The sequence below is a fragment of the Mus caroli genome, chromosome 5 (assembly GCF_900094665.2).
Source record: "Mus caroli chromosome 5, CAROLI_EIJ_v1.1, whole genome shotgun sequence".
NCBI classification, from domain to species: domain Eukaryota; kingdom Metazoa; phylum Chordata; class Mammalia; order Rodentia; family Muridae; genus Mus; species Mus caroli.
The window spans coordinates 45,399,977-45,423,305 of record NC_034574.1 but is presented as its reverse complement, the minus strand read 5'-3'; the positions used below and the strand labels follow the sequence as shown (position 1 = coordinate 45,423,305).

General features: G+C 37.6%; 1 protein-coding gene across 4 annotated transcripts in view; it reads left to right on the top strand.

Moving 5' to 3' along the window:
- Positions 1-15,694, top strand: part of Ppargc1a (PPARG coactivator 1 alpha) — a 662,401-nt gene extending 646,707 nt beyond the window's left edge. For 3 of the 4 annotated variants that reach the window (XM_021162167.2, XM_029477626.1, XM_029477627.1), the window contains 3 exons: positions 4,417-4,538; positions 4,887-5,038; positions 9,209-15,694. In XM_021162167.2, coding sequence (XP_021017826.1) covers positions 4,417-4,538; positions 4,887-5,038; positions 9,209-9,312 — 378 coding nt within the window. In that variant the 3' untranslated portion in view covers positions 9,313-15,694. The remainder of the gene's footprint in view (positions 1-4,416; positions 4,539-4,886; positions 5,039-9,208) is intronic. The other variant, XM_021162166.1, reaches the window with a different exon arrangement.
- Positions 15,695-23,329: the final 7,635 nt, after the last annotated feature.

The following is a 23,329-nucleotide window of genomic DNA, read 5'->3' as shown; positions in this document are numbered from 1 at the left end:
TCCCCAGAAGTGCCATGAGAATTTGGGATGAAGTCATTCGCAACTACTTTGGAACTAAAAACAAAAGTCTTTTGTTCTGAAGGTTTAAATGGAGCTCTCCTCCTAGAGAAAGAAAAAGCAACAATTTTTATGTTACTCCAAATTACAAATGTACAGGGAGTGTACCAGGAATCAACATTGAAATTAAACTAGACTCACTGGTGTCTAGGAATACAGGCCATTTTCCTGAGATAATCCATTCAAAAGTATCTAACATGTTACTTGGCCTCTATAGCGCTAAGCAAAAGTCAAGTCTCAGCTGCTTCCCCAGCTCTCCTCAGTCAAACCCCTCTTACGAAGAATCACTTAGTATTTCACGAGAAACAACCATTTCTTGATTTCTCCCCAGCTAACCAGCAAGCTCCACGCTCCCTGATAAAGATTTTGGTAATACAAAGTCAGTTAATACCATCAGACTTTTTTTAAATTATTATTGTTTATCTCCCGTGTTTTAGTGTAACGAGGATTTACTGCAGCGGTTAATGCAACATAAATCTTCAGTTTTATTATCCACCCCATCAGCAAACTAGCCTTTGTGAAAATTGAAGCTAAAAGTTATTTGATAAATGCTCCGTCCTTCTCAATAGTGAAAACTGGTCTGAAAATAATTTTTCAGCCAGCTTTTTCCAAAGGTTCTGAGTTCCTTCCAGCCCTTAAGAAGTTGGAAATGTTATTAAACATTTTGATTTCTTCTCCTTTCATCTCCTGTTTAGAAATTAATGTCTTGAAAAATTGGATGCAAATGTTATTTTTTTTTTAAAGATAGCAACTCTATTCATCCTTCTAATTCAACTTCAGCATGTTCAAAGTCTGATTCTTTGCTGGAAATCTTGGCCAATAGTGGATAGATTTTTGTCTTTGCCTTAAGGTCTAGACCTTAAGGTCTCTTTCTTCTATTTTCACATTTAGCATGTGGGAAACAAAGGACTTCAATACTTTTAAGAGCATTCCAGCTTGTCTTCAATCTTCTGCTCTTTGTAAGGTAGCAGGACATGGCCCATTCTTATGTTTTATAAAAAGAGTTGGTAGATTAAAAAGGCGATTTGAGCGATGGAGGGGTAAATCTTTCGAGCTCTATCTTCCTTTAGGGCAGAGAAGGTCCTCTGGGTTAGGTCTTTTTTGTAAAGATCATTGTTGCATACAGCTTTGTATAAATGTGCAATTCAGAAACTGTCCCAATATGTCTGCACATATGGTCGATTTTAGTTGTAAGTTCACATTTTCTTGAGCACATAGGCTGAGTGTATTCCCATAATGGTAGCTGAACAATTTCCCTGCTATGGCTCAATTTCTTTCTTTCTCTTCTGCAGTTCCCTCTCCTTTCTTTACATAGTAGTAACTTTACTAAAAGGGTCATTAAAAAAAAAAAAACCCATGCAAGCCGGCACCAGGAAGTTTAAGTTTAGATAACAGTCCCGTCACATTTGGCTGTTGGACTAAAACTGGATGAGTAAATAGAACGGAATGTCGTGTTATGATTCCCTTGATTATGCATGTAAGGCACTGCTTAGGCTTAAACCTCACCAGCCATTTCTAACTACATTCTAACTACATTTCTAACTAACATTCAACTGTGTTGGATGTTCTGGACATACACTTTTTTTTAGCCTTCAGCTGTGACATACAGTCGACATGGAAATGAATCATGTGTCTGCTCGCTTTACTTCATTGAGCCAGTTGGTAGGCTTGATGGTCAGAGGCATGATGTATACTAACCATCTGAGTGCAGCCTCCTGTCTGATGTCCAGAGTTCCTATTAAAATGAGTCTGCTTGTATGATAGCCTAAAACATGCATCGATTGAGTAGTTCTCACCCTCCCGTCTGTTCCATTTGGTAACTCATTCACCTGAGCTGTCTAAGCAGGGCTTTTCCCTTAATAGAGGACCATACTCACTTAGCTCCAATATTTTGTTGGAATATCCCAGAAAATAAAGACCTCTCTGGCATGGTCTAGTTACTATTTGCTTGCTTTTGAAGAGGATACAGGATTGGTTTGGTAGTTCAAAACCATTACAACTCCAGTTCCAGAGAATTCAGTCACCTCTTCTGAACTCCCTAGCTATTGGGCACACATGTGGACATGTGGTGTGCAACAGACAATATAATTGTACTTATAAAAGATAAAGTAAGAATATTAATTGATTTTAATTAATCTTATATCAAATATTTGTGTAGATTCTCTTTTATACTTAACATAAAGAGGGGCAAAGGAAAGGTATAGGCTTTAGTTTCATAACTTCTTCATTATACATGGGAGAGAAACACTGAGCAGTGAATAAACTACAATGATGTAATTGTAGCTAAACAGAGGACTACACAGGAAACAGATTTCATGAGACCAGCTAATAGCACTTCACCTGAAGTCTCAGGCTCAAATGAAACAGCTGTGGAGTTTAATGTGATTCTAGAGAGTCTCTGTGAGCAGCTTCGGGTACAATTTAGGAAATATAGTCCAAGCTACAGTGGAACACCATGTGCAAAGACTTTGAGATGAGAGGAACAGTGTAACTGGGGTCCCGTAGAAGTTCATCAGAGAAATTCAACTCAAGGAAACGAAGAGTTATAGGGAAAAGTCCATGCAGACAAGTTGGGATCTTGCAGGGCCCACCCTACTAGGGCTTGTTAATGAACTAGATGCCTTCTCAAACATACTAGAGGCCACTAAGACATTTAATTTCGAGGACAATTGCCACAACTGAACCCTCTTGATTTGTTGTAAATTATTCCATCCTATCTGTGGGAAAGGACAAATTAGAAGGAGCAAACATTGGACAGGAGGATGAAAATTGAGACTCTCTCACTAGCCATAAAGAAAAGTTGGAAGTTAAGCATTGGAGCAGGGAAGAAAGAAGACAAACTGGAGAGAGACTAAGGACACAAAGCTCAATGGGACCTGAGTTCAATTCCATGCATGCAGCTGGCGGCTCCCACGTGCCCTCTCTTAGCCTCCTGAGATGTACTTAGAGTTTGGTTTGGCAAGGTTGTTACAGTTTAAGAGGTTCAGAGGAAGTCTAAGGAGGTAGTTGGCAATCTGAAGCTCAAACGCATTTTTGCCCCTGATGAAAATGTTCACTACAATGTTGTTTATGCTAAGTGTGAGTAGGCTTAATTGAACAGGCTGTCCAAGAAGCAATAGAACATACGGACTATTCAGTTTAGCCTCAAATGTACTATGAAGTGCTCACTCTGTGGCCAATCATTTGCTAATATCTATTAAAAAAGGAAAAGTTGCCAACAGACGTCAGTAGACTTCTCTTTGCCTTAAGCCTTATGTGACTTTTGCTGCTTCCAAGAATGAGATATAATATAACCAGAACAAAACCTCTTGGGCAACTGAACCTGTATTCTCGCCTCATATTTCCCAGACTTTGCCTTGAATTTAAATCTCTGCAACCTCAAGTTCATTGTTTTTTGCCTTGTCTGTAGTAGACACATAAACTATTTGGTAAGTGCAATCTCTCTATTGGCTTCAAATGTCCTCAATTTTCAGATATAATTAATTGTATTTGGCCCCGCCTAAGAACAAAATATTCAAAATTGTTTCTTTTTCTAAGAATGAATACCACATTTCTATAAAAGGTGTCTTATCTTTAGGCAACACTATAACCTTCCTGTATTTTGTAGGATAGACATTTCTAATGACTTCTACATTATGGTCATATTTACTTCACTTGTAGAAATGAGTCACACCCCTCTAAATCTGTTCCATATATATATATATAAAATCCCCGTGCATCCTCGCTATAAGTGAAGACTGTCGAAGCTTTTCTCCTGGTCGTTCTTTTTTTTGTTTGTTTAGCTTATGGCTAAAGCCCAGCAATTGTATTTTGAACATGTACCTTCAGGAACTTTTTGGTGTATTAGCAATTAAGAACCACCCTTTAAGGAGTTCAAAGCTTGTATATTTTCTGATTAGAATTCTGAGTTGATGGGAAATTAAGTACTTTTGCTAGCCAAGTTTGTTATTGTTCCAATTCTGAAGATTGCTAACCAAGTCATAAGGGCTCATATATTTCATACGTACTGGTATCCACTCAGTGATTTGGAAAGAAAAAAAAAACTCATCACATGAATGTCTTTTCTGAACATAATGTTCATGTGAAGAAAGACAAGAGTGGGACAGAAAAAGTATAAAAGAGAAGATCTGTGTAGAAGAAAGCTTAACTTTCTTGTGAATGAGAAACCTAAACTTAAGGCTTGAAAAATCAAACTCGGTCCCTATGTGGCTTTTCCTTAAATGAGGTGTCCTGTTTTGGTCTAATGAGATTGCTCTGTGAGATTTTGTACACTATTATGTGTCCATGGATGCTTCTAGTAGCACATCTTTATTTTGTCTCCAGAGTGAGAATAGGTCTCTCCTTCCTCTTTGCTTATAGGAAGAGCGCCGTGTGATTTACGTTGGTAAAATCAGACCTGACACAACACGGACAGAATTGAGAGACCGCTTTGAAGTTTTTGGTGAAATTGAGGAATGCACCGTAAATCTGCGGGATGATGGGTGAGAATCTTCAAAATTATTTCTTGTTTAGAAGCTGACGTATGTAAAAAATTATGACCCGAAGATTACTGGGATGGGAGTTGCCAATGTAAGTGCTTTGACAGATGACAAGTTGAGTTCAGAACCTTATTTATTTTCTTTCATCCCTATTTATTAATCTTTCTAGTTGAGATTTCCTGTCTCAGAATAAGTATTTAGCTGCCTGACAGGACAATCACGCTGATAAATGGATGTGGTGCCAGAGACGCTGGCCCCAGTGATGTCTCCCAAAGTAGAAGGGGTAGCAAGCAGTCCTCTGTGCTGTTGCTGCCTAACCAGATCTCAATGTCTCTTCCCTGCCCACTGCAGAGACAGCTATGGTTTCATCACCTACCGTTACACCTGTGACGCTTTCGCTGCTCTTGAGAATGGATATACTTTACGCAGGTCGAACGAAACTGACTTCGAGCTGTACTTTTGTGGACGGAAGCAATTTTTCAAGTCTAACTATGCAGACCTAGGTGAGATATAGAACTCTTGTACATGGGACGATGAAGCCATAGCTTAGAGCTTGAAATGGAAATGAACATGCTCCACACAGGTTACGCCATCACTTGGCTTTTCTGAAGGGAATATTTGAATTCAGTTTCTGAAAGGAGACCTTTTCAGAAGCAAGGTGCTTAAGTCTGAGCCATAAGGGGCAGATGTTCTTATACTCTGAATAGATGCTAAACCTTCACCATTCATGATATATGTGTGTGTGTTATTGTCTTATGTATGAATGTGTTTTATGTATCTGAATCTACTTTCATTCAAGTTTTACATGAGTTATACTTGAGAAAAGAAAGCTGAAGGTCACCTGCTAAATGACCACATACTTTTTCGAGAATAAAATATAACAGAAAACCAAGTTTGTGGAGTGATAGCACATTCTACATGTTGCATAGGAAGGTTTGGAAACAGTTTTCATTTAAGAGCAAACTGACAGTAAGAAGTCTATGTTGTTATCATGCCCATTGTACATGTGGTTAAAATAAAATCCATGTAACTATTTACTTTTTCCTGTTCAAAGGAGATCCTTTGGATGAAAAGTAAAATTCCAATCAGCTTTCTTCCTGTATATGATAGTATTACCAACTAACTTCAGAATTCAACCTTAGAGTGCTCCCCCTTTCTGTAGTTGAGATCATGGTACATATGTACACATATGTGCTTATACTTGTACATACAGTTAAAATGCCCTTCTCAGCAATAATACATATATTACCTTCCTGATGTGATTCACAGGACTAAAAATAACTCATGTGCATATTTTAATGTTTGCATGCTATTTTGCTCGGCATGTAGCATCATCATATTAGATAATTAATTGTAACTCTATTTGTATTCAACTTTTATTATTTTTTGATGTTATGAATAATGGTACAATGGACATCTTAATTTCCTTTCTAATTTTAATTTTGTTCCATTGCATGCCATTCCCTATCTAACATGTGCATTATATGCCCCTTAATTCTTTGAGGGAGGAATGAAGAAAGGTGGCAAGTGTGCATATCATGATTATTTTAAATTAATTTGTAATAAGGATAAAATTAGCATACGTATCTATTCCTCAGCATTGTTAGCTATCCATCCCCAATCACTCTTATACTATAAAAAGACAAATGTGAATACAAAATACTGGGATTTCTCTCTCCCTTCCAGCATAGTTGTGTCTTCCTGGAATAATTGATATAGGTGCTGTGCATTGTTCAGGGGAATATGCTATAATTCACTTCACAAGCTAAATAGATAGAGGGAAACAGGGAACCAGAAGCTGACTGCTGGAGAGATAGAGGCCTAGGGATGAAACTATAAAACCTGGCAAGCCATTTGTTCAAATGTTGGCTGATAAAAACAGTCAAGACAGATGGAAGCCTTGAGTTGATTTGACTTATTTTCTCTAGTGATGAAGGCTAGGGTGTTCCCACTCTCTCACAACATCTAGAGTTTAAAACAAGTTACCTAGAGGGGTCTTTAGATCACGATTCATCATGGCAGAGGGAGGACTGGATGGTATTTCCAAATTGAACTGGCTGAAATATTTCTAAGAAGACTGCTCCTTCCCAGCTCGTTATCTTCCTGCCTAGACAGCAGCCATGGCAGCTTTGCCATTGCTAGGCACGCTCACACTCACCTTTTTTCTTGTTTGGAAAGCATGCTTGATGCACATTTTAATACTATAAGATATTGAAGCTCCCTAAAGATTATCAGAGTCATCAAGGTGTGGATGCTCTGATCATATTTATGAGGTAGACAAAAGAGCCTCAGCATTGGAGTCATGTCCCCCCAGTGTTTGAGACCTGACTCACTGCTGATCTTGGATAAGCATTTCAGCTTCATTAGCTTCTGATTATATCTTTTTAAAATAACTCATACTGTTCTGGACGTATATTAAATGTCTGTGGAGAATTTGACATCACGATGCCTAATATAAAATAAATAGGTTATAAATAAAAGTGAGAGAAATAGGAAGTTAGAGATTTTGGATTGTTTTCAAACAGAAGAATTCACATTAGGTTGTAGCTTTGGAGCTCAATGAAAATTTCAAGTGTCTTATCTTGATTTCCATGAAGAATTTAGTTTAAATGTTTCAGGCCACATATGATCCCTAAATAAAAAGAACATAATAATGTACTCCAAATATAAAGAAATTGGAAGATCATAGCTCTGTGAAAATTAAACAAAGCCAACGTGATGCATATTAATTTTACTGAGATGGGAAATTGTGCTACCATTTTAGATAGATTTTTGTCTTATTTGATTTGCTTCTCCAAATGAAGTTACCCCTCTAAAGACATCCTATTACTCATACTAGAAAGCTGGTAAATGTCTACAATACAAAATATAGTGATTCCAACTACTATTGATAAATCAGAGTGTAAATTTCATGTGAATTGATTAGGGATATAGTGATAAAGCCAGGATTTGAAGTCTACTACCGAGGACTTTCTATCTGTTGGTTCTGTCTACTGCCATATAAGCAAATGGCTCTTACTAACAAAATACCTTAATAAAAAAAAGTTAAACAGGGCTAGAGATATGGATCAGCAGTTAATAATACTTATTGCTCTTTCAGAAGGCGTGGTTTGATTCCCTGCACCCACATGATGGCTCAAAACCTTCTATAACTCCAGTTTAAGGGGAACTAGCACCTTTTTTTTCTGGCCTCCACTGGATGAGGCATGCACTTACATATCAGCAAGCAAAAACACTCATGCATATAAAATGTAGAAAACAAATCTAAATAAAAAATGTTATACAGGAAAGATCGGATCAGAACAGGGTGAATTTCTAATAAGAATACAATAGCTTTGATTAAGAATTAATTATACATAGGAATCATGTTCAGGCATGTATGAAAATTGAAATAATACATTCATCATCAATTGTTTATGTACTCAAACAGTATATCATAATATGAAATATTGAGTATCTGTGTATTTGGCATTTATTGGTAACTAATTCCCGGATCCTATATGAATATTTATTTTTAGCTATGGTGTTTGTGTGTGAGTGTGCTTGAGATGAATGCCGCTATTCAATACAATGAATTTGAGAACTTACATTGTACCAACAGTTTTCCAGTTGCTAAGAATACAGACGTGATGATTTCTGTTTCTAGTAATACAGGATCATTATTTATAACAATTTCTCTTGAAAACAAAGAGAGTAGCTTTTATTTTATTTCCATATTTTTCATCATATCTTATTGCTTTCCAACATCTCCTCAAGATAAGTGGCATTCCTGGTCCTCTGATGCTTTCTGTCCTACACAGTTCCCTTGTGTTGTACCCCCAGACTCAGCCAAGCATGTATTCACATTGGGACTTATGTTTCCATATTCTCTCCTTTTATACTGTCTCCACTTGGATTTTTATACTGTAACTTAGCTTAGGAGAAATGGGAAGTGCTTATATGGTTAGTAGAATTGTTAATTTGTTCCTGAAAGGCCTTATTTTCCTTCAATTAAATACTTCCCAAGAAAGTAATTCATACATAGGAGGCTTTGGTTATATTTCCAAGAAACCCTTTCTCACGTGTAAGACCTTTACCCCCTCTTTTTTTTTTTTTGTAGATATGAATGGAGAATAATTAGAAGTATTTAACAGAATTTTACTTTACACACATTGCTAAACACAAGTATTTAAAAAGATTTATTCAAAATAAAGTGTGGGGTATTCCATAAAGTCTGATTTGAACTAGGTGAAAAATCCAAGACATTATAGGAGAATTTTTATCCCTCCTTTTCAACAGAATTTTATGCTCAGCCAAGTTAAATCCATTGAATGGGAAGAGTCTTCCCAGCTTCTACTGTACCTTTGCTTCTAAGTCATTGGGGGGCCACTGGCAAACCAATTAAAATGCCAGGATAAGAGAAAATGGTCACCCATAAAGATCTTAAATATTAAACAAATATTAAATTCTACCAAACCTGTGTACTCTTGAGATTTTAAGTATACAATAAATCTATAGGTTTTGTTTTTGAAAGTTAACTACTCCATTCTCTCTTTACATGTATACATCCAATAAAGTTTAGGCATTGTTTTTAAGTACGTTGATTAGCTGCCTTATAATTGAACCCGGTATCTTGAGTTGTGTTAAAGGCCATCAGTAAAGGGTGCACCAAACCTGACTTGTGTTTCTTTCAGATACAAACTCAGACGATTTTGACCCTGCTTCCACCAAGAGCAAGTATGACTCTCTGGATTTTGATAGTTTACTGAAGGAAGCTCAGAGAAGCTTGCGCAGGTAACGTGTTCCCAGGCTGAGGAATGACAGAGAGATGGGCAATACCTCATGGGACAGCGTGTCCTTTCCCAAGACTCTTGCAAGTCATACTTAGGAATTTCTCCTACTTTACACTCTCTGTACAAAAATAAAACAAAACAACAACAATAACAACAACAACAACAACAACCATACCAGAACAAGAACAACAACGGTTTACATGAACACAGCTGCTGAAGAGGCAAGAGACAGAATGATAATCCAGTAAGCACACGTTTATTCACGGGTGTCAGCTTTGCTTTTCCTGGAGGCTCTTGGTGACAGTGTGTGTGCGTGTGCGTGCGTGTGTGTGTGTGTGTGTGTGTGTGTGTGTACTTGTTTGGAAAGTACATTTGTACACATGTGAGGACTTGGGGGCACCTGACCAGAACGAACAAGGGCGACTCCTTCAAATGGCAGCATTTCCATGAAGACACACTTAAAACCTACAACTTCAAAATGTTCGAATTCTATACAAAAGGAAAATAAATAAATATAAATTAAAAGGAAAGAAAACTCACAAACCACCCTAAAATGACACTGCTGATACCTGTTGTCAGCCTCCGGTACCGTCTTTTCAGAAAGTGCAAAACCAACCTGCAGCAAGCTCTCTCTCTCTCTCTCTCTTAATGTAATGATTACGTGACAATCCCGAAGACACTACAGGTTCCATAGAACTCATATCCACCTCTCTCTCTCTCTCTCTCTCTCTCTCTCTCTCTCTCTCTCTCTCTCTCTCTCTCTCTCCCTCCCTTCTTTGCCATTGAATCTGGGTGGGAGAGGATACTGCAGGCACCAGATGCTAAACTTTCCTAACATTTTGAAGTTTCTGTAGTTTGTCCTTTGTCCTGACACCTATGTATATGTCCAAAATGTTGATCTTCCACTGCAGATTTTGAAAAGCCTTGTTATTGGTCAAGCGGGGAGTGTGTTCAGTGGCTCCTGCTGAGGAGCAGACGCGGTGTTACGTGATTACTGAGAGTTGAGTAGAACTCTCTGGATGTGTTCAGATAGTGTAATTGCTACATTCTCTGATGTAGTTAAGTATTTACAGATGTTAAATGGAGTATTTTTATTTTATGTACATACTCTACAACTATGTTCTTTTTTGTTACAGCTATGCACTGTAAATGCAGCCTTCTTTTCAAAACTGCTAAATTTTTCTTAATCAAGAATATTCAAATGTAATTATGAGGTGAAACAATTATTGTACACTAACATATTTAGAAGCTAAACTTACTGCTTATATATATTTGATTGTAAAAAAAAAAACAAAACAAACAAAACAAAAGACAGTGTGTGTGTGTGTGTCCGTTGAGTGCAAGTCCAACAAAATGGCGCTTCACGCACATCCATCCCTTCTTAGGTGAGCTTCAATCTAAGCATCTTGTCAACAACCACAAAAATCCTAGGCCCCTCAAGGTATTAACCACTTCTGCAATATTTTTCCACATTTTCTTGTTGCTTGTTTTTCTTTGAAGTTTTATACACTGGATTTGTTAGGGGAATGAAATTTTCTCATCTAAAATTTTTCTAGACAATATCATGATTTTATGTAAAGTCTCTCAATGGGGAACCATTAAGAAATGTTTTTATTTTCTCTATCAACAGTAGTTTTGAAACTAGAGGTCAAAAAAAATCTTTTTAAAATGCTGTTTTGTTTTAATTTTTGTGATTTTAATTTGATACAAAATGCTGAGGTAATAATTACAGTATGATTTTTACAATAGTCAATGTGTGTCTGAAGACTATCTTTGAAGCCAGTATCTCTTTCCCTTGGCAGAGTATGATGATGGTATTTAAGCTGTATTTTTTACAGTTATACATCCTGTAAAATACTGATATTTCATTCCTTTGTTTACTAAAGAGACATATTTATCAGTTGCAGATATCCTATTTATTATAAATTAAGAGATGATGAAAATAATAAGGTCAGTGGAGACTTTCTACCCAGGGTGCATGGCAGTTGTCAGGTTAGAGTCTACCTTCTTCATTTGGGAAACTCAGCTCTCACAGAAGCAGTGTTCCATCTCTCACTAGCATGGCCTCTGATATGACCATGGTGTTGTTCTTGGTGACATTGCTTCTGCTAAATTTAATATTAATAATAATAAATGTCAGAAAAAAAACCCTCCATTTTGAGCATCAGGATTTCATCTGAGTATGGAGTCCCTGCCATGGGAGCCACTAAACTTTGGAGTATGTATTTGATTTCCAAATTGAGATGCATTTACTGTTTGACTGACATGAATTTTCTGGAAGATGTGATAGACCTACTACTTAACCGTTTTTGTTTGTTTGGTTTTTTTTTTTTTTTTTGGTTTTGTTTTGTTTTTTTGTTTTGGTTCGGTTTTGTTTTTTTTTTTCCTCTCTCACCCAACACGATCTTACAAAATGGGTTTCACCCCCAGGCCAATGCAGCTAATTTTGACAGCTGCCTTCATTTATCACCAGCATATTGTGTTCTGAGTGAATCCACTGTCTGTCCTGTCGAATGCTTGCTCAAGTGTTTGGCTTATTATTTCTAAGTAGATAGAAAGCAATAAATAACTATGAAATAAAAAAGAATTGTGTTCACAGGTTCTGCGTTACAACAGTAACACATCTTTAATCCGCCTAATTCTTGTTCTGTAGGTTAAATGCAGGTATTTTAACTCTTTGTGAACGCCAAACTAAAGTTTACAGTCTTTCTTTCTGAATTTTGAGTATCTTCTGTTGTAGAATAATAATAAAAAGACTATTAAGAGCAATAAATTATTTTTAAGAAATCAATATTTAGTAAATCCTGTTATGTGTTTAAGGACCAGATGCGTTCTCTATTTTGCCTTTAAATTTTTGTGATCCAACTTTAAATACATACGTTCTCTTGTTTGCCCTGGATCATGGACATGACTGAAATTTTGTGGTTTCTTTTCTTACTTATCAAAAGACAACACTACAGATTTCATGTTGAGGATTCATTGAGCTCTCACCCTCTGGCCTGACAAATCTTGTTACCATGAAGATAGTTTTCCTCTGTGGACTTCAAATTGCATCTAAAATTAGTGAAGCTTTTGTATCTTATGCAGACACTGTGGGTAGCCCATCAAAATATAAGCTGTAAGCTTTGTTCCTTTCATTTTTTTTTTTTTACTTCTTTTGGGAGAGAATATTTCCAACAAACACATGCACCCCACCAACAGGGGAGGCAAATTTCAGCATAGATCTATAAGACTTTCAGATGACCGTGGGCCATTGCCTTCATGCTGTGGTAAGTACTACATCTACAATTTTGGTACCCGAACTGGTGCTTTAGAAATGCGGGGGTTTTTATTTAAAAAAAAATAAAAAGAAATGTAGCAGAATAATTCTTTTAGTGCAGCAACTCAGTTTTTGTAAAAGACTCTGAGAACACTTGGGCTGTCAACATTCAAAGCAGCAGAGAGGGAACCTGGCACTATTGGGGTAAAGTGTTTGGGTCAGTTGAAAAAAAAAAGGAAACCTTTTCATGCCTTTAGATGTGAGCTAACAGTAGGTAATGATCATGTGTCCCTTTTTGATGGCTGTACGAAGAACTTCAATCACTGTAGTCTAAGATCTGATCTATAGATGACCTAGAATAGCCATGTAATATAATGTGATGATTCTAAATTTGTACCTATGTGACAGACATTTTCAATAATGTGAAAACTGCAGATTTGATGGAGCTACTTTAAGATTTGTAGGTGAAAGTGTGCTACTGTTGGTTGAACTATGCTGAAGAGGGAAAGTGAGTGATTAGTTTGAGCCCTTGCTGGCTCTTTTCCACCTGCCAATTCTACATGTATTGTTGTGGTTTTATTCATTGTATGAAAATTCCTGTGATTTTTTTTTTAAATGTGCAGTACACATCAGCCTCACTGAGCTAATAAAGGGAAAAGAATGTTTCAAATCTACTTCTGTTCTTCTTATTTATCGGAACCAAATGGTTGGCATGTTTCTCAGATCAGTACACATGGCTACTTATTATTTGATTTCCTCTCGGGCTCTGCCCTTTCTCCCGGCTTTTCTGTATTAATGGATGTGCTTTAGCTCCGAGAACATGTGCACCTCCTGGATTTTACTAGTCTTTTCAAAGTGCGAAAGGCAGGTGTGCTGATTTCTCTAATGAAGGTTGAGAGGTGAAAAGTGCCATGCGGCTTTATCAAGTGGCTTCCCTCTATGTCTGCATGTAGCCCTGGAAACTCCATACTTTTAAGGATAAGCAATTGCCTAGAGGGTTATCAGGTAGATATTTCGAGTGGAACATGACTCGGTTATAGGTGGGTTGGATACTTTCAATGACTTGCATCAGGAGAAAGGCCTTGAACTATGCATCTTACCAGACTGATAATATGAAAGGGCTGGTAGCTGAAGATATGTCTTGCTCTCAGGCTGTGGTGTTGTGCCTGGTAGCTGGTGGGGGTCTTAATGACAGAATGCATTATTACTACTAAAGTCTCTCAAACTTCATAGGGTTCTCTGCACTCAAATATTTGCTTTTCAAGAACAGTATAAACACAGCATTGGGAGGATCACAACTAAGTATATCATCTCCCTCACCCCATCAGTCACCTATAGAAAAGAATGTGAATATTAAAATTTGATGAACGTATCAAGTGCATGAAAATCTGCCAAATAACACAGGACGTGCTCTCCATGGAGCTACTTCTATTCTATATTAATAGTAAAACTCATCAATTTACTATGTCAACATGCTAGATAAAAAAAATAATGTTAAGTCATGCAAATATTGCATTCACCTACAACTATAGATCTTAAGTATTTCTGAGATCCAGGAAATATACCAGATCCGAATCACCTTCCATTATTGCTTATGTGGTATTAGACACCTTTCTATTTTCTGGCTGGATGCAGCCAAGATATCAACAATATTCTTCTGAAGGGGTTAAATTTTATGTTAATAACCTATTGGTGGATGGGTAGACAGATAACAGAGATTTTAAGCGGTCGTAGCTGCTAGCTTGGTATTGGGACATCTTGATGAGAGAGAAATAATTTGTCTCATACTACCTTCATAATGTTAAATCATTTCCATCCTTGATGATAACATCGGCAAAAATCATTATCAAAACCAAATGTAACCAAACACGTAATAGGAATAGTTTATTTAAAAGAGCCTTTTTTTCATTTAACAAGTCTTCAAGATTAAAGCTACCTAAACTATATACAATGTGCTGTTGAATTGAAATTCTTTTCCAATATTGCAAGTATTCTCTTATTTGTGCAGTTATTTAATAAATTTCTGGATGTAATTTGCAGCCCCAATAACATCATAGTCACATGCTACTGAATACACAGTTTTGACTCAGTATTAATTATGGGATATTTTTTAACAAAGTCTACTTTTTGAAATATTTACTTTATATTAATCTCATATGGTGCAATTTCTCCTTGGCCCCCTTTTCAGTATACACTATTACAAATCAATGTTTGTACTTTATCTAACAACAGAGACTAATAAGGAAGGTCACAACTCAGAAAGAATTCCTTGGAAGTTTGTAACATTATGATTTAAATCTCAGAAAGATTTAATCAAGAGCTGAATTAATCCCTGAGGAAAAGATGTTATATAGATTCAATTGATGGGTATGAAGCAACCCTTTTTTTTTCCCCCACTGGTCTCTAGTGATATGTTGAGGGATGGAGCAGCCTTTCTTATGGGAAAGGAACAGCCTTTCTATAGGGAAGGACACAGATTCCTTGGTAGGAGAAGGCAGACAACCTATCCCCTTCAGGTCAGCTTGCATCTCTCCATGGATCTTTCTTTCTGCTTATGGGAATGCAGTTTTTTCTAGTGGATGAAGTTAAGTGTTCCCCCTCTTCTTGTTCTCAGCTATCCCATGTGATTCTGTAACTTCACAGCGTCCCCAAATCTGCACTCCAGTGAAGCATGTGGAATGTGTGGGTCACACGGGCGGCTTTCCAGGTCTTGTCTGTGTAATCAGGTGATTGCCCCAGGGCAAATTCTCAGCGTTCAAGGGCACTGAGAACTTACAGCAAGAAATGAACATAAAATTAGAATGTTTCCAAGACTGGGTTTTTCTGAAAAGCCTAGCAGTACTCACTGATTAAGGTGAAGCTGCTGCCACCTTCCCAATGCTTTCTTGATGTCCACAGTTCCATAGCAACACAGCCATGTTCCTTGTTAGCGTGATACACATTCCATATGACCAGAAGACTTATGGACAAGGCAAAGTGGAATTAATTAGTTGTGAAAAAAATGAGAGAACTTTTAGAGGAGAAAAATCAAATGATCCTGTAATATTTTCATGATTAAATTAAATGAGCATAATTATACATGCACGTATGCACACCAAGGCATTATTATAATCAGGAATCTTAAAATATTGTATTGTTTCAAATTTATGCACATAGCACTTACTGAAGGCAACTAGCTAGTGTGATATTTGAATTTACATATTGACCATTTTCATATATTTTCATATATTAACTTTTAGTAGGAAGAAGCTGAATTCTTAGTGATAATCCTAGTGTGCTTGAGAAAAAATATTGTGATTTTGCTGGGTTTTGAGCATCAGGGCACTTAGGAAAGTTTTCTCCCCCCAACCCCCACATATCATTCTGATAGATTTCAGGAATATGACATTCAAATGAAAGCTGAAATTAAATATGAGGGAAGGCATGTTAAGTGGTAAAATCCTACCATAGCTTATTAGGCTATTTAACTGGAGGGAATTTATTTTTGCGGCTGTTAGGCACTCTACAGTCAATTAACTTTGTAGCAATACTACCTGATGAGAGAAGTATGGTTCCAGGATGACCACACAGTACCCTCCAGCAAGTCATTGAAGGCAATTCACAGGTTCTTGCCTTTGATTGACTTTGCTGTTCCTGGTGATTTGGTACTGTCTCCAATTGTGCCACCACTTTCTCTCTTCATTTCTAATCAGGTACCCCACTCATTCTTACCATGGCTTCACAGAGCACTTAAAAGACTTACTTAGAGAATAAAGCCATTCTTCCTCCTCACTTAGCAGGATTTCCACTGATAAGTTAACACTTTCATTAAATGTTTCCTCCTGCTTAGAGATATCACCCTTTGAAAGCATGTCACTAGCCATTGGCAGGACTGGGTGTCCACTATCATAGAATGAGGATTAGTTGTCTTACAATCCAGAAAGAGGAAGTTAGTAATCTGTATGTATATTGTGAGATATGGCTGCATTACTTTCATGTAATTCCATGATCAAATGCAACATATGATCTAATGTTCTTCCATGTCTTAAGATGGGAAAAGCACAGTGATATTAATTCAGTGAATGGCTATACCCTGGGCCAATGAACTGAATTGCAATATACATTTCCAACAGGAAAATAATTTCAGGGAAACTTTAAATTCACTACCTATTATTTTGGCTTTAGCATCTGCAGTTTTGGAGGTCCCTACTTCTAGTCTGGGTTTTGCTACTTCCAACGGCTGCTGCATTGTGGCACATAGTGGGATGTATAAGTGCATGAGCCCAGTGAATGAAATAATTCAGAGTGAGCTCACAAGAGTTCCTTTGTCACATGGTGCCAGTGTGTCGCACTATCCATGGTCTAAGCAAAAAGGTCATCTGAAGGAAAGAGAAGGAGTAAATAGAAGGCTAATCAAACACCTTTGAACATCATGTACAAAGCAAGGTAGGCAAAGATATCTCATGGACCGATTACCTTTTATGTCTACACATTCCTTGAGATTGAATAAGCAGACAGAGAGATTGTACAGGTAGTTAGCTGATCTATGAAGGAGGGAATGAACACTTTAAGGCTGGATTCATGAGTGGGCTTGCCTCTGTGTTTGCTTAGAGGGTCTGACTAAAGTACTGCCTTGCTGTCAGATCAATGGAACTGTAGGTAGGTTTACAGATACAACATTTAAGCATTGGTGTTGTGCAGTTCTAAGACATAAGGTCCACTCCACCTCACATATATAACAAAGGGCATTCCATATTTCATTTATACTCTTAGGAGGATTACTTTTTGTTCTCCAAAATGTTTTTTGTAGTTGTTGTTGTTTTTGTTTTTTTTTTTTGTTGTTGTTGTTGTTGTTTGGTTTTTTTGCCATCTCCAAGTAGCTGTTTGCAACAAGGGATCTTGGAAGGCTTTCAGTAGTTAAACACTAATATTAACCTCCCTTAAAAGGCATATTGGTTAGTTAACAAGGGCATATGTAAGTGCGTGGCATTGGGGATATGGAAAATAATTTTCTTCTCTAAACTTTGCACTGTTAATTTCACTTAGAAACATAATCAACTTAGGAGACTTCTTTCCCTAGAGCCCACTATGAGATATATCTGGCTGTTGCTATTTCCCAGAAATTGGACTTCAGATATAGGTGTGGCTGGACCTGAAACTTTTCCTTAAATACCTTCCTTTCCAATTAAGATAACGCCTTCCCTGAATGAAGGCACACGTGAAAAGCCACCTTCAAGTTGAAACTGCAGTAGATAAGAGGCCTATGAAAACCTGAAGATATTGAAAGTTACAATGATGTATCAGCTAACGATTATGATTTACCATCTCAGTACTCACTTCACCTAGCTGATTATAGTGCACTTTCTTAATCCATCTCCATAACCAGAGAGAGGATAAGGGAGAAACATAACCCTTCCCAGTTTATAGATGAGGAAGTGGAGGTTTGGGACAATTGCTTTCTAGAACAGGGCAAAGTTAAACTGATCTCAAAATTTATTTCTCTGTCATACAATGTACAGTGCCTCCAGGCATAAAATATTAATGCTTGAAAGGGGCCACTTGAACTGGCTCATTTTGTGTCATCTTGACACAAGCTGGAGTTATCACAGAGAAAGTAGCTTCAGGTGAGGAAATGCCTCCATGAGATCCACCTGGAAGGCATTTTCTCAATTAGGTGGGAGGGCCCCTTGTGGGTGGGACCATCTCTGGGCTGGTAGTCTTGGGTTCTATAAGAAAGCAAGCTGAGCAAGCCAGGAAAAGCAAGCCAGTAAGTAGCATCCTTCCATGGCTTCTGCATCAGCTCCTGCTTCCTTGACCTGCTTGAGTTCCTGTCCTGACCTTCTTTGGTGATGAACAGCAATGTGGGAAGTGTAACTTGAAAAAACCCTTTCCTCCCCAACTTGCTTTTTGGTCATGATGTTTGTGCAGGGATAGAAACCCTGACTAAGACACCTTCCAAGTATACATCCTTCTAGTCTACACTGATGAAATCCCACCATGCAGGAGATTGCAGCCTGTACTGGGAGCAGAAGGGAAGGGTTGGGAATCCTATTCTACAGCTGACTACCAGTGCACAAAAAATATTAGAATTCAAGTTTCCTAAGAGTAACTGTAGGGTATTCAGAGCCTCGGTGTGAGCCTCATGCACACACATAAGTTCTCACTTGCCATGTTTTCTGAATATTATGCTGTACAGCAATGGGAAGCGGAGAGTATATCCTAATAAACATATATCAGAAGTTGAAAACATCATTTAGTCAGAAAGCGTCCCAAGCATCTCTAATCTCTAAGCCTTCACAATACCAGAAGATGCAGAGGACTGTCACTACTGTGCTCAGGAATCACTGTGAAATATAATCTTCCTGCTGGTCCAGAGCCACAAAGAGTAATTCTGTTGAGCAGCAGCAGCATAAGAGAAGATAAAAACATAAAGTGTAATTTTCAATAAATTTGCATTATTCTCATACTATCCTAATGTAGAAAGCTCATAAAATAATTATCTTAAATCAGAACTATCTCCATGACCAGTGCCTATGAAGACCGAGGCCAGACATTCTCTATGAGAGAAAGGATCTTGTATTGTGAACTTATGGTGCACAGGCTCCATTAGACGTATTGTACTTGCATGAACCAACATGTGGATTTGCAACATTTTCTAATTAACACTTTAAATGGTTTGTTAAGGAGTCTGTGATCGGTCTGTGTTATAGCCATTGTTAATCCAATAATTACTCTAAAGGAGATTTGGAGGTTTAAGATGCTGTTGCCTTACCACTGAGGAATTAAATAATAATAAAAATATATCTTATGCAGTAGCTCTCTATAATTTTTAAGCAGATTTAAAAGTTTCTTGATTAAGCTGGGGGTACCTGACAAGCAGTGGACACCAACAAGCCATCCTTTGGGCAGATATTTCCTCATTTCTGTGGCTACATTGCTGAGAACAGATTATTAGGACCACCTTCCTAAGGGTTCTGCAACATGTGTTCTTGGATTTCTTTTGTGCTGACCTGGCCATACTTATACTCTAGGATTACCATGAGAAACAAAGGGCCTCAGCATTCAATACTGCAGCCGGGGCATATTCCAACCAGTGATCAGGCTCCAGGAGAAACAGGTCTTTTAAAATGAAGGACTAGTAAAGAATAGAAGTCAATCATTGATTTGGAAATCTTTGACCTGACATTTTTAGAATGTGGGGTTTTCATAATGGGTAAAGAAGTTTTATTAATTAACCATGAGCAGGTAAATGTCTACAGTAATAGGAGAGAGCCACATGAAGCTACCACTCAAACTGATGATATTTCAACATTTTACCAACAATCTTTACCATGGTTTTTCTTTTTATTAAATAGTTATTTCATGTGTTTGAGTGTTTTGCCTGCGTGTGTGTAAGTATATGAAATGTACACAGGACATGAAGCACACCAGCAGAGGACATCAAATCCCATGGGACAGGCATTACTGTTGCTAGTAACTATGTGAGTGCTGGAAACTGAACCCTGTCCCTTTATAAAAGCAGCAAGTGCTCTTAATTGCTGAGCCATCTCTCCATTCCCAATACTGTTCCTAAAGCAAGTCACTTTCCTCTTTTGTCTTCTTTATACCTACTCAGTAGCTTCTTTGTATTTTTTTCCACTGACTTTTTCATTTTTCCGGGTATCCAAAAGCACAGTACAGAATTACCTGGTGTGTTTTGAATGTTTGCATAGTGTTCTCCCATATCCTTTTGCAATTCTTCAGTTATGCCTTCTAACAAAAATATAACTGGGACAATTGAGCCTTTGATGGAAGATGGAAGGAAACCCTCCTTTTAGGTGTGAGGAGTTGCCTTATAAGCTTGTCCCCCTGTTCCAGCTAATCACTCTTCACTGTACTCTTGACATTCCTCTTTGTTTTACATTTATCAATTTGGCTCACAGTTATAAATGTATTTAAGCAATAGCTGTAAAAATCTTTGACCCTTTGGCCCGCACCTTTGCCTTGTTTATGAGTCATTATAAAGTTGTTCCAAGGGAAAAGAAAGCAATAAAATCATAGCAGAAAATAGAAACCAAACCTCAGGTGTGTGTGTGTGTGTGTGTGTGTGTGCGTGAGCATACATGCGTTTCTTGTCTTTTCTTTACTCATAGATTTTTGCTAGACTTCTCAGAATACCAGTCTCAAACACCTGAGCATGGTCATGCTCTTCTAGGGAGAAGAATTGGAAGCCCCAGCACAAGAAGTTATTTTTCATAATAACCAATTAAACTACTTACCATTGGAGCACATGTTTTCATACTTAAGTTAATTGAACTGTTTCAAAGTAAATATGATTCTAAATTGTTTCAGTATGCCAAAGTACTTCAGGCCTGCAGGTAAAAATGGGGGAGGGGAGGAAGTTACTGAATTGTTTGGAATGTGCAAATAAGGCACACAGCACTGACAATTAGCTCCATGATCTGTGTGGACCTTGAAACTGACTGTGGGTTGTTTTTGCCCATCTCTTATGCTGAAATCTACTTTGTAGCTCCTGAACAGTTACTAAGCACAAATGAGATTGCAATCAGAAACAGAACTGTGTGCATCAGGGTTTGTTTGTTTGTTTGTTTGTTTTTAACATTTTTCCAGAAAATAACCTCTGTGTAATTCATTTCATTGGCCAAGTAAGAAAGGAATTGTTGAAAAACAAAAGGTTGAGCTTGATAAAGGAAGTGCAGTATTTTACTTTGGGGGTGGGAGGTGGGGTAAAACTGGGATCAGAATTGGTTTATAGGTCTGTTTGCTGGGCATCACCCCATGGTATGCTGGTCCTTTTGATTCTGGCAGCTTTGAACATTATCATTGGATATCTAATGTTATCATTATCATTTGAACATTATCAATGGGATTGGCCCTGAGGGGAAAATTTTGACATTCATCCCATTACCTAATACATACACAGACAAAATTCCATTTACATAGATTGCTACTGCTACAGTTTTTCTGGACTCCTACATAGACCAGGGAACGGGATTGAATACGAAACTTTTTGGAAGATTTTGGTGGGTTGAGAACCCAGCTTAATGAATAATCTTGAGTAACGAGTAACACAGAACTCATGGCAAGTCACATATTGCTCCCCCATCATTCTTCTGATCCCAAACAAACCCAAAAAGAGGAAGTGTATCCTGAACTGATTGGTTTTGTAGACTCTATTTGAACAGATAAAGATGCCTGGAGAATTAGAACTGACTTCAGAGTGTGTTTACTGCAGAATATAAAAGAGGTGCTCTGAGCCACAGGTGGTAAAACCCTGTGTTGAGACAGTCCAAGTAAGAATAGAGTTGTTGTTGTTGTTGTTTTTTAAATATATATTTATAAAACAGAAGACACCTGGCCTCACAGAATATTAGAATATGAACCAGAAAGCCCTTAATCAGAAAATTGAAATGGCTCCTCAGATGTGGCTAGAAAGGGAGATAATATCAATAGAAGAGTCAGGCAGAGAATGAAGTCCAAATAACCATACGAAAGACTAGTTAGCACAGAGAAAAATTAGACACCTTACCCACTATTGCCTCCATATAACAGGGAGGGCATATGCAGGAACGTGCTCTATGCAAATGACCTATAAGGACTCAATCTGCTAAGCACAGAATAATTGAGCTTCTGACTTTTCTTCAGCTGTGGTCCAGTTGCTGTCTTAATAAACAGTCTTTGACTCTACCATGTATTGCTGTCCAGTATCTTGCTCAAAGACAATACCAGGTGGTGCCCACCAGACTCCCATGTCTACCAAACCACTTCCTGTATAGCTTATAATCACTGAGAGTTTAACATTTAGTGGCTTATGTACATCAAACTAAGCTGGAAAAAAATAAAGTGGTGTACTAGTGTGTTCTTGCTTAGTTCATTTCATGTGAGAGCTAGCTAGACTGTGATAAAAGTGAGTGAATATGGACACCCAAGTCCTCACTACCTGATGAGGACAGGAAACAGAGACAGTGTGCATTGGGAGAGAGGATGCATGCAGAGAGTGTACAATCAACTTCATACACAAAATTGCATCTAAGTAGGTTCCTTAAACTTTTTCTGGACATGGACTTTGAATACCTTGCCAATTATCTAAGGAGCAATTTTATTCATTGCTAGCTCCAAGGAATACCTAACCAAGTATAAAGATATATACAATATTTGACAAATGAAAAAAGTCCTATTATATTGCAGACACTGACTCCATCATGAATGTGACAAACATAGGTTCACACGCTACCCTGTCCTCAGGCAAGTTGAGATTCAATGAGTGTACCCCCATGACTTGGGTGAGGAACTAGGAAATATTCCAAGGTATCTAGAAAGACTTGCCTAAGGAGAGAGGACTGACTTTGAAGATTATGCAGGCACTAAACTAGCCCATGATGTGTAGAATAATGCAAACAGGAGTAAAATTTTCTTCTAGGCATGCTCTTGATTTTAGAGTGTACAAGGTTGTGTTTGGCTTACAAGCACCACCATTTCAGTAAGTCAAGGTGCTGTGTATGCTGTTGTCTCTCCTCCCCTGTTCCCAGATTTTTGACTTCATGCCTTCTTTCTGATGTCCTCAGCTCATTTATTTACCTATCTAGCACTGAGAGTGTCATAGCATATTCAGAGTTGTTAGTTTGCATTTATTTTGCCCATAGCAGTTGTATAGATGTTGGCTGATTGAGGGAAGAGTTAAATAAAAGTGGATAGAATTTTATGGTTGCCTAAACTAATCCCCAAAGATATAATTTATGAATTACTGATAGAGTGTCCTTCTTCTGAAACTCCTAAAAATGACA